The 11,731-nt window shown below is 39.3% G+C and overlaps 2 protein-coding genes across 2 annotated transcripts; one reads left to right on the top strand and one right to left on the bottom strand.

Annotated features, from left to right (window-relative positions):
• The first annotated feature begins 1,221 nt into the window (after positions 1 to 1,221).
• On the top strand, positions 1,222 to 10,214 carry styx (serine/threonine/tyrosine interacting protein). Its single transcript, XM_085164268.1, has 11 exons — positions 1,222 to 1,441; positions 1,786 to 1,818; positions 3,334 to 3,387; positions 3,489 to 3,586; positions 3,672 to 3,732; positions 3,825 to 3,861; positions 3,945 to 3,984; positions 5,395 to 5,445; positions 5,632 to 5,704; positions 6,330 to 6,420; positions 6,975 to 10,214. Exons 1-11 carry the CDS (start codon positions 1,274 to 1,276, stop codon positions 7,046 to 7,048), a joined length of 780 nt encoding a protein of 259 aa, XP_085020394.1. The 5' UTR covers positions 1,222 to 1,273; the 3' UTR covers positions 7,049 to 10,214.
• gnpnat1 (glucosamine-phosphate N-acetyltransferase 1) lies at positions 7,267 to 10,424 on the bottom strand. Its single transcript, XM_085164280.1, has 5 exons — positions 10,271 to 10,424; positions 10,063 to 10,125; positions 9,714 to 9,841; positions 9,427 to 9,488; positions 7,267 to 9,284 (listed from the first exon to the last, which is right to left on the bottom strand). The coding sequence occupies exons 1-5, from the start codon at positions 10,422 to 10,424 to the stop codon at positions 9,137 to 9,139; spliced, it is 555 nt and encodes a 184-aa protein (XP_085020406.1). The 3' UTR covers positions 7,267 to 9,136.
• Between the last annotated feature and the right edge of the window lie 1,307 nt (positions 10,425 to 11,731).

An 11,731-nucleotide genomic window follows, 5' to 3' on the forward strand; every position in this document is an offset into this window, starting at 1 on the left:
ATTGTTTACGTGGCACAAAAAAGGTTGGGAACTGCTGTACTAGCAGGTTGCTGAGTAGACATCCTTGTAGTGTTTTGAAATATACCACTTTTTCCATCAGTTTCTTTGTCAGGAAACAACTTCCTGTTCAGCGGAAATGCGTTTCAGTTGTGTGTGTGAGAGCGTTTCAGTAGTGTGTGTGAGAGTGTTTCAGTAGTGTGTGTGAGAGCTAAAATTTCAGTAGTGTGTGTGAGAGCGTTTCAGTAGTGTGTGTGAGAGCGTTTCAGTAGTGTGTGTGAGAGCGTTTCAGTAGTGTGTGTGAGAGCTAAAATTTCAGTTGTGTGTGTGAGAGCGTTTCAGTAGTGTGTGTGAGAGCATTTCAGATGTGTGTGTGAGAGCTAAAATTTCAGTAGTGTGTGTGAGAGCGTTTCAGTAGTGTGTGTGAGAGCTAAAATTTCAGTAGTGTGTGTGAGAGCGTTTCAGTAGTGTGTGTGAGAGCATTTCAGTTGTGTGTGTGAGAGCGTTTCAGTAGTGTGTGTGAGAGCTAAAATTTCAGTAGTGTGTGTGAGAGCGTTTCAGTTGTGTGTGTGAGAGCGTTTCAGTAGTGTGTGTGAGAGCTAAAATTTCAGTTGTGTGTGTGAGAGCGTTTCAGTAGTGTGTGTGAGAGCTAAAATTTCAGTAGTGTGTGTGAGAGCGTTTCAGTAGTGTGTGTGAGAGCTAAAATTTCAGTAGTGTGTGTGAGAGCGTTTCAGTAATAATGTCCCTTACGGCACCTCATAGTGAAACACAGTGAAGGCTCTGTCTTGGTTTGGAGGTGGATTTCAGCCAGTGCTGTTGGGAATGTTCTCAAAATTAATGGAATTAGAAACTCAGCAAAATACTCTCAGATACTAATCCACAATGAAATATCATGTGGAAAGTTCATCAACAAGAAATTCATTTTTTGTCGTGACATGATCCCAAACACACTGACATCACAGTAAAATCATACCTAGATTATTAGTCATTAGCCAGTTCGGACACATTCAAAGAAAAGCTTTAAAGGCCCTCCAATAAGCAGTGAGCAGAAGCTCGTAGACTACATCTCGGACTACGTCTTCATCTTAACTCATTAATTTCACAAATCTAAATATTTCCTTTACAGTGGCACTGGGGGTGCTCCTCTGTGACTTCTGCGCTTCGCAAAACGACCGCTAAGCGACGCTGTTTCCTCTTTTCCGTTTCTCCACGCATCTGTCGGCCAGCTCCTTCGGGATCACGTGACGCATGTGACCGAGAAGTATGGCGGACATGCATGTGGAGCCTCAAAACAAATTGTACCGTTTGTTCAGCTAACCCCGCCGCGAGGAAACATCGATACCGCGCGCGAAGTCGGGCCGGCGGTGGCCGAATGGTCAGCAGGATGGACGAGGAGAACAAACTTCAGTTTCCGTCTCTGCCCGATACCAAGGAGGACCTTCTGGTGAGGTCCTGTATTAGCCAACATGTCCACTGTGTCTCTGACCAGCTAATTTGAGCTAGCCTCCACTCTAGTTTTACTTTCTGGCAGGGAACAATGTAGAGGGCGATATGTGTGTGTGTATGTCGTTTTTGGGAAAGTGACGTATCAATGTAATGTGTGATAATGTGAGAGCCATTCTCAAAATTGTCTTTTAATGAGTCTTTTGCGGCGTTTCGGCACTGAGTAGCCTACTAGCATTAGCAATCAACGTGCATAAAGTAAACTAGCATTCACCTGTCGTTTAATGGTAGGAACACCTGCCACATCTTTTAACCTTGGTTTCAAATTCCCTTTTTTTTTTCCAGGATTGGGCGTATCCGATGAGACGAGATATGCAGGTGTGTAAGGATGAGTCTGTTGTTTATAGTGGCAAGTTTAATCTTGACAGTTGATAGTATATTCCTATGGTAAATGCGGCTTTAAAGTTCTTAAAACATTAATCTGGAGACAGAACAATGCAGCTAATTGTATTTTGAATCATTATAGTTACCGTTTAAACTTTAATACAACTTTGTTTGGCTGTCGTAGTACTACTTTGATGATGTGTGTACATTTTATGACCAGAAGTTTACATACACGCCTCATGGGTGCATACATCTGTAATGACTTGAGTGAACAGGTTCCTTCATCGAGTTCACTTCTTATTTAGGTTCCTTAACGATTCTCATTTGGTGCTCATCAGCACTAATGTCAGCGTTAATACCATCACTAAGCAGCATATCAAAAACATTATATTTGTGCAAATCAATTGTATGCTCTGGGTCAAATGTTTGTGCATTTTGGAGGTATTTCCCCTCATCGTTGTGATCAGTGCTGGGGTCGTTTACCAGCGCAAAGAGTGATCACCCAAGTGATTCTCCTGTATGACCTGAGGCTCCAGTCTGACTGCTCATCACTGCTTTTGTCCGAACTGTCACCCTAAAATGAGAGATAATTGGTTAGGATGTTCAGGATTAACCCAGGAACCATCAAGGCTCAAGCCTGCCATGAACTAGACTGAACAATTTGTCGCTGCCAACATGGACAAGCCAAACGCCCCCTGGAGGAAGGTTTTATTGACAGACAAAGATTTAGCTATCTGGCCACAATAGCAGGAGGTGTGTTTGCAGAAGTAAAGCAGAGGCTTTCAAACCTAAGAAAACTGCACCAGCTGTCAAACACTGTTGTTGTAGCATCGTGCTTTGAGGCTGTTTTGCTACCAGTAGTACTGTTAGTGGATGGAGTAATCGAGGAGGAGTACCACCCTCAGAATCATCAACAGCTAGCTGGTTAAAACTTCAAAGCCGTTGGGTGTTCCGGCAGGACAGTGATCTCAAACAACATCAGGGCTGTTAAATGTATAAAGATAGCTAACATTAAGCTTCTGGAATTGCGTTTCCAAAGCCTCAAATTCAACCTAATGTAAAATTAAGTGCTTAAAAGCAGAGTTCGTGCCAGGAAATTTAAATGAACTCTATGCATTCTGCCAAGAAGTGCAGCCAGATATCCAGGAAAAAATTTACCAGAAGCTTGATGATGGCTACCAAAAGCATCCAGCCAAGGTATACTTTGATAAGGGACATTTAACCAAAGATTAGTTGGGTGTATGTATAATTTTGACTTTGTGTGGAATAGTGGAAAATCCAAAATTATAATTAATTCTTGTTCACTCAATTCTTTTTGTTTGTTTTTTTTAACCATCCCAAGAACTCATTAAAAGCTCATAATTACCATGATTCATGCCCTTGATGAGTGTGTGTAAACTTCTAGTGATCACAGTAAAATGTCAGTGTCCAGATATAAAATCCTTTGTTAAAGATGAAGAAATGTTGGTGCCTGTGTTGTGTTAATGTTTGCTGTATTTTTCTATTCAGGAGATTTTACCAGGACTGTTTTTAGGTCCCTACTCTTCTGCGATGAAAAGCAAGGTAGTTGCTGGAGGACTGATTTCATTGATTTCTCTTGGATACGGAGACACAAATAAAATGAATTCATTCAACCCTCATTTTACTTATTCCTCTATGTCTAGCTGCCAATTCTCGAAAGACACGGCATAACGCACATTGTGTGCGTCCGCCAAGACATTGAAGCCAATTTTATCAAACCTAATTTCCCTCACATGTTTAGGTAAGTAAGGGCTTCTGTGACCTTTGCGCAACATTGGTACGTTTCTGAAACAGGGAGTTTTATTTCATCATGCGTTTTCTTGCAGATACCTTGTGTTAGATATTGCTGACAATCCAGTGGAAAATATAATCCGCTTTTTTCCTATGGTGAGTAAAGAGGTGGGGCGTGTTGTCTGGGAAAGCGGTCTTTCGCTGAAAGGTGTGGCGTTTACCATAAAATTTAATTTTCCTTTTTACAGACTAAAGAATTCATTGATGGCTGCTTAGCAACAGAAGGTAAAGACGCATGCCATTCCCGTTTGTATTGCCTAGAGTGTAAGGCATTTTATTAACACTCTTCTGTTTCCTTGCTCTTTCAGGAAAGGTACTGGTTCATGGTAATGCAGGGATATCAAGAAGGTGAGCCTACATTTGTTCTGTATGCTGTAATTTCACCTCGTGCATTAAAGCGCATCATGTACTGTACTGCCAAAGCTGTGAAATTCTAAAATATGATTGGATCATGTACTGTTTTTGTTTAGGCGAGTGTTATATGTGATATTTTTTCAGTTCACAGAGCAAATTGCAAGTAAGATAAAGTTTTGCGAAAGTCTTGAGCAACCCTTAATTTCATTATATTTTGCTTCCACTGATCTTGACTTCTTTTTTTGTTTGATTTGAGAAATAGTTCTCATAGTCTCTGAAACTTCCTCTTTGGCATCTGGCTGCTTTTCTTCACTCCTTTTTAGTCCAGCTCATCAACCTCATCAATTTCAGAGGAATTTCTTTTTGTTTTGTTTTTTGTTTAAGGCAATTTTTAAGAGAGAAAAATTACACAAGAACTGGACTGAAAATCAGTGTCAGCAGGTCCAATTTTGAACAAATTCTGGAGGTGGTCAGATGAGCAATGCAAAAGCGAGTGTCTACAGCCATTTCTGAAACACAGTGAAGGCTCTGTAATGGTTTGGGGTTGTATTTCAGCCAGTGCTCTCGAGGACCCTGGTGGGATTATGAACACAGAAAAATATTGTCAGATTTTGATCTGTCATGCAGTACCATCTAGCAGTGGTTGTATAGTGTAGTGGGTTACACAAAAGGTCAGCAGTTCAATTCCAGCCAGAGACACAAATTCCCTTTCGTATTGTGACAAGAAGGAAGGAATATTGTGTAAAACTGTCAAAGCCAGTATGTGGTGTTACCCACAGCTGATATTTGCTGTCATGCAATACCATCTGGAAAGCTTCTGATTTGTAGCATCTTCATTTTTTTAGTATGTCAATGATTCCAAACACATTGTCAGTGCAGTAAAAAATATACCTGGACAGAAAAAAAAAATCGCACAGTGGAAAAATATCAGTCATGGATCGGCCTTCTCCAAAGCCCGGAGCTCAGTTTTATTGAGGCAGTGTAAGATCATCTTGATGGAACCCAACAAAAGGCAGTTAACATCCAACAAAGAGCTTTGGCACGTCCTTCAAGAAGCCCAAAGATTTTTCCATTATTCTGTCAAAATATAAAGAAGGGTGACTCAAGACATTTCACTGTACTATACATCTATGTTGCCTTGACATTATGACATGCCTTTAAAAGTTAAATAATGCTCTTCCTGAGTGTCCATGCAAGTCCTATTATTAATGGACAACCTTAGCATGACTTAGCCTGGATCTTGCCCAAAGTTAACTTATGTGGGCTCCAGTTCTGCCACAATTTCATTAGTCCATTATTTCTTTGTCTAACTCTCTAACGTGGCTTAAAGGAAACATATTACATGAACTGATGCACCTTTTGTACCACTTAAGTAACCAAGTTTATTTTTATTTGTTCTTTCAGTGCTGCCTTAGTGATTGCATATCTTATGGAAACATTCGGTATGAAATACAGGTGAGTGTTTTTTCCTCACAACAATGTATTGCTTACAATTTCTGCACATTGTAAAACTAAGCTGACTTTATTACACAGACGTAAGTGGACTGCAGCATAATTGTTATAATATATAAATATACTGGATAGAAGCACAGAAAGCAGTTGCTGGCAGAGGTTTCATGTTTTTCCTATTTCACTCTGTAGGGAAGCATTCAGCCATGTTCAGGAGAGGAGGTTTTGCATTAATCCCAATGTGGGCTTTGTGCATCAGCTACAGGTAAGCTCATATTTTAACCTTTTAGAATAGCCTAATACCTAATAATCATACTGTCTGTACATGACTGTAATTGGTCTGTATTAATAATATTGCTACTACAGCAGATTCACTGTGCCCCCTTCATTTTCCTTTGAAAGAAAGGCAAAATTTATATGATGGTATTGGATTAAAAGTTGCTTACACAGAAGAAATACAGAATCACTACAGTCTGTGTTGTTATACTGGTTCATTTTGCTGTTTTTGCTTTCTTGTGTTTTCTCATTCGAGGCTGCAGAAATGATTTTCCCATGTTTACTACCATATATCATCTCTCTTTAGTCTGCCTTGGCTGGCCACACAAGTGGCTTGCTAACTTAGTTGGCATGTGTACTTGTTGTGTTTTCAAATTGAAGTAAATGTGTTATCACACAGTTGTTGTTTTTTTACTCCATTAACTCAAAACAGAAATTGTGGCATGGGCTCACGAATACTGCCACTGTAAAGTCTTTGAGCTTCATTAAGTAATTAACTGAGCGTGTAAGAAGTCAGCCAAGAGACAAGCAGTCGGAGCTTCAGGCACGACTGTGTAGCTGTCGTCATTCCTGTGATTTTTACAGCTGTATTTAAATTTGATTTGCTTTTAAAGGAATATGAAGCAATCTACCTAGCCAAACTGACCATTAAAAGGATGTCGGTGCAGTTGGACAGGCCGTTCTCACTACAAGCTGGGATGCCAGGTTTGTATTTAACATACCCAGTTTTGGAAAGAGAGACACGTCCCATTATTTCTTGTTATTACTGAACCAATGCAGGTAAAGCATTTGGTTACAGCTTTAGCGCAGCAGAAATAATAAAAAAAATATTTCATGTTAAAGGGAATTCAAAGCAGTGTCGATGGGTCCATTGTGCCATTTTGGCATCCATTATCAGACTTTCTCAGGATCATTAACTTGTAATGTGGCAATGGTGGGTTACTCATTTGTAAAACGCTGCTTGATATGATGTTTGACTTTAAAGAAGGCTTTCATTAGGGAAAAAAAAGCTAGCTCCATTGTGACTGATTCTCAACTCATAGCATTCATATTTTCTTTGGGACTTTATTACTATTAAACAGATAACATTCAGGCATGTGTAGCTCTAGGACTGACTCATAATTTCCCTCAGTTATAATGTATTGGTCTGAATCCCAGCGATTTCACTTTCCACAGGCGACAGTGTTCACGTTTGGAGATTATGGGCGACGGACTTTGAGTTGCTGTTTTGTGATCGTTCATTTTCTTTTCTGTAATAGGAAGCCGCAAACGCAGCCTGGAGGAAGATGAAGATTTTGGAGGGATGCAGGTCACAGCTGCACAGAACGGATGAGCTTTCCTGATAATGTTTGCTGTGTGGCAGAGTGCACTCGATTCTTCTTTTTGTTTTTTTTGTTTGTTTGTTTTTTTCATTTTTAATGCGATTAAAAATGTAAATATTTGAACTTTTTCTAAGGGGAAGGGATCGGGCCAGGACAGGAACTACTCATGTCTGAGACATGGAGTGCTAAAGGGGACTGGGAACAATTTGATAACTCATTTCTTTCTTTCTTATTTCTTGAGCTGTATGCACTGATGGGGGACTTTTTTTTTTCTTTTTTGCAGTTTTATAGTATTTAAAGCATTTTGCATTTGCAGCGGGACAGTATTGCAATAATGCACTTTCGATACTTGAATTTGTGTAGACAAACAGGTGGGGAAAGTTGGCAAAAGGGAAAGTAGCCAAGATATTTCCCAGCTAAGGACATAAGAGGAATAGCTACGCCTTTATTTCGGGAGTAATAGGGTTATGGACTAATATCAGACTTAATATGGGATAGTAAGGAATAGAAACTCACTGCTTAATAAAGTCCTGAGTCCTGTTCAGCTGTGTCCTCATTTCTGCTATCCTTCACTGCGTTTATTAGATTGCCAATAAGTCACATTTAAGATTCTGCAACAATAGTTACTGTAGGTCACTCTATAGTGATGCTCAATAATTAAACATCAGTAATGTTGAAACAATATTGCATTAAGAGCATGATGGAAGCATTTTAGTATCATTTCCTCTGATTGACTAGACCTGATACTCTTCTCACTTGAGATTAATGTATGGGCTGTTTCTTCATGATACAAAATCAGTTTTAACTGAGGATATAAACTGATTTCATTTATCCCAGCTGACTGGGTGAGAAATGCACCTTTGGACAGGTTGCCACTCCAACACTGGACTAACAGTGGGACAGTACCACACCTACAACCAATTTCAGCATCTTGCCCAAAGTCCCTTCACTTCAAGACACTGGGGAATCGGACACCACCTCAACTACAGCATACCAACGTTTTTGAATTCCACCACCATCCTGACCTCCCAAAAAAACACTCAAAATATCTCAAATCAAGTCTTAAGTTAAAACATGGATCTGCCTTTTTTGTAGAATTAAAAAAAAATTTAAAAAAAAGACCTCAGGCCAAAGATGATTTTATTTGACTACACGTTTTGAAATAAATTACATTAAATATGTGCCCCCTCTCTCCAGGATAAAAGAATAATTATAAAACTTAACTACAAAAGCTTAAATAAGAGATAATTTAGAAAAATCATCTTTACCCACTTCCCATTACAAAAACCGTTAAACGCTAATCCCATTTGGCAACTTAAGTCAAAACTTAACAGCATGTTAACAACTTACCAGTACCTCACAAAATATTTTTCCTCACTTAATGTGAAACTTTATAACAGTCTTCATTGTAGTTCTTGTAATTTAAATTTGATTAGTTACCCAGCTACACATAATCTATATGACACTGCATCTTGTACCAAGTAGGATTAAACAAAAAAAAAGTAAAACAAATTTTTTGTTCTAAAAAAGTTTAGTTTTCTGGCAGCCGTCTGTCAGTTCAATCACAATCTACAATTAATTCTTAAAGCATATTTGGTTTTGAAGTTACCTTGTAGAGTTATCTGGTACCTGTAGATTGTTTTACTTACATAATAAGTAATATAACTTCATTTGGTATCATCCTGATCTCCCACATAGCTTCAATTACTTACAGTTGCATGGAAGTCACATATATAAACTGTTCATTCACTGGTACATGGAAAAGAAAAACTTTAAGCAATTTAAAGAAAGAAAATAGTATTTTTTCTTTCTTTTCTAGATGATGAGATGTCAGGTCCACCCTGGTGAGGTAGCCACGGTTACCAAAAGGACAAGGGATTGTGTTGTACTGAGCTTGAACATTTGTAAATGTTTACTCGAGTGTGCTGAAATCATGATGAGTGTTCATGGATGACTCAGCTGTGACACAACAGCAACCTCATCCACGGGAAGCTCCAGTTCTTAAGACATTCTTCAAGTTCTGATTATCACCGGGTGTGCAAAGATACAGTCCGTTTTTCCCAAAACAGATTTTTGTTGGTTTTTTTAAACTTCCGTTCTCAGTCAAAAAATCGACACTGCATGTAGGTCTCGTCTGACGCAGAGTAGCCAAACTTCTGGTAAAAAGCCACGTTTTTGGGTGCACATTCAAGAGTGATTTTATAGCAATTCAGTTTTTTGCTGAGAAGAGTAAGAGTCGAGACTAATCTGTTGGGATAAAGAAGAGAAGTGAAAAGTTTTAAAAGCAGAAATCACAAGATATAAACTATTCAAAATATAGAACTGTCTTTTGCTATGTTGGGCAATATGTGAAATATTAAAGACAAGCCAAAGCCGTGTCTTGACTCACAATTTGCCCAGCTGCTTTCCTCGGCACACATCGCTGACGACGACCTCCTCCACCCGGCCTCTCTACAAATAAATACGATTTTAATTTACTAATTGTCAAGATTAATAAACATATATAACCAGTTTATGACCATATACTGGGTTAATAATTAAATAGTCTCGTAATTACTACATTACTACATTAATCAGTAACTTTTTTATGTAACTGGTGATAAGGAAAACACAGGGAGAAAAAAACAAACAGCTGTGTACTTAAATATACACAAATTTGTGTAGTGTATACTGTACTTTGGCACAGGAGTGGATGAATTTGTGTTCAGTGATCAGTGTTGCCGTGGCCACGATTTGACTCAGATTTGTATCCTCCACCACGATGACATAGTAATCTCCAGTCTTCTTCATGTGCTCAAAATTCTCTGTCAAAAAATAAACAAAATGTGTGTTTATAAATCATCACTCATACTTTAATTCGTTTTTCTAGGATATTTCTTTAAATATATATGATCTGCTGTCTAAGACACAACAATAGTTGTGTTAAATTGAAAATTAGTGATTCAAAATGACACTCAGTCAACAGTTTATGTCCCAAACTAAATTATCTCACTTTTAGAATATATATAAGGCAGGTATGACTTACTAGCGAACTGCTCTGGTGTGACATCGCCTGTCTTGGTGAGCTGAGATAAAACCTTGAAAAATCCTGGAATGAAAAAGAATAAAGAGTTAGTGAAAATTTCTGAATTCTAACCCATGTCCTGGGAATTTCTGAGATGTTTCATATTATACCCCCCCCCCCCCAAAAAAAAAAAAACCATACTGGTGTGGTTTATGCTGTACAGACTCACCTCTGTTGAAATCTGCCATACAGAGTGGCCTCAGCACCAGGCCTTCCCCTGGATTGCATGGTGAGATTGGGGGAGAGAATGGGGCAGTGTTGCTGCTCCAGTCTAGCTCCCGAAGCAGAGAGGGCTCAAAAAGTGGAGTCTCGTCCAGCAGCATACCAAAATCTCTGAATAGAAAACAAGTACAGAGAGATGAGTTCAGGGACACACACCCAAAAAAGTATGTGGGCAAGGCAGTACCCAACTTATTTGGTATGCTTCGGAGGTTGACAAACCAGCTGACACACCCGCGTACAGATAATGATACGTTTCCTGATCATTCATGATCTGTTCTCCAGGACAGGACCCGGGACCTGACCAGGATATGTAATATGAGAGGGCTTTACAGAGCAAGGGAAGAAGGTAACACTGTCGCTGTTGCTGATGGGAGTCACTCTGGGACTTTCTGCGACAGAGTTTCCTACTTCTACCACAAGCGTCCTAAATATTGTTTCCATGGCGGCACCATAAAACATTACACTTTTACAAGCGTAATCGTTTCCCGGTTGAGCACGGCAAAGAAATGAGGGCAAACTGCCCACGTTCACTAAGACAAATTACAGTACAGCGACCACAGTGCTTTAGCTAACTAATGTGACGTTAGCTAGCCAAACGAAACTTGGGTTATTGAAACCTACTTTGCCAACTAAGCCGGCAAAATACAGGCGTATGTAAACAGTGTTTCCCCTATACTGTCAAACGTCTACACGAGGCTACCTTCATGTAAGCAAACTTATACAGCCGAGTTAGCGTCGGAGCTGTATCCTCACATTTCATACCAAATGATAAATTTAGCGTTAGTTAAGCAGTTAGCCACCTGGCAGCTACTTACCAAGTAAAAGCCAACACAGCTAGAGATGGTCCCTCGGAATCACCACAGTGAAATAACCTGCAATGGGCTTCTCTACTATAGTTTTGAATGAGGCTGAGCTACATCATTGAGCTGAACACTGTGGCTGCCTTCAGCATTCATTTCCGCTTGGCACTAGCCCTTGTGTATGACGTGGCAAAGATGCAGAGGTAATTGGCGCAACCCACTGACGTCAATTGATTAAAAGAAATCCAGATGCCAATAGTTTTCCACAATACATCATGCATCCATGCTTTGTGATGGGCTTGTATACTCTCATGAGAGTTTTGTACAGAAATACAGTTGTTTTATGTCAAAAGGAGCACAAAAAACATACTGACGTGGTTAATGCTGCACATGTACTGCCCACTGGCAATACGTTTACCAGCTGTAGTTCAGATCCATGTGACTGCATCGCTGCACTCTAAGAATAATAATGTTAGTTGAACAAAAATGGATGAAACAAGCTCTTGATGGCAGAAGTATTTTTAACTCTTCCCTATACTGCCAGTATGTGTTGTTTAATACAACTGAAGCACTGTTACTCATAATTATACATAAATATTATCCAGTAA

This window comes from Neolamprologus multifasciatus, chromosome 1 (assembly GCF_963576455.1).
Source record: "Neolamprologus multifasciatus chromosome 1, fNeoMul1.2, whole genome shotgun sequence".
Taxonomy (NCBI): Eukaryota; Metazoa; Chordata; class Actinopteri; order Cichliformes; family Cichlidae; genus Neolamprologus; species Neolamprologus multifasciatus.

Excerpts from the sequence above, each read along its gene's own strand:
- styx (XM_085164268.1), top strand. The coding sequence starts at position 1,274 with ATGTGGAGCCTCAAAACAAATTGTACCGTTTGTTCAGCTAACCCCGCC. Across the intron at positions 1,819-3,333 it reads CGATGAGACGAGATATGCAG|GAGATTTTACCAGGACTGTT; the intron begins GTGTGTAAGGAT and ends TTTTCTATTCAG. Across the intron at positions 3,862-3,944 it reads TGGCTGCTTAGCAACAGAAG|GAAAGGTACTGGTTCATGGT; the intron begins GTAAAGACGCAT and ends TTGCTCTTTCAG.
- gnpnat1 (XM_085164280.1), bottom strand. The coding sequence starts at position 10,424 with ATGCTGCTGGACGAGACTCCACTTTTTGAGCCCTCTCTGCTTCGGGAG. Across the intron at positions 10,126-10,270 it reads TATGGCAGATTTCAACAGAG|GATTTTTCAAGGTTTTATCT; the intron begins GTGAGTCTGTAC and ends TTTTCATTCCAG. Across the intron at positions 9,489-9,713 it reads TCATCCACTCCTGTGCCAAA|AGAGGCCGGGTGGAGGAGGT; the intron begins GTACAGTATACA and ends ATTTATTTGTAG.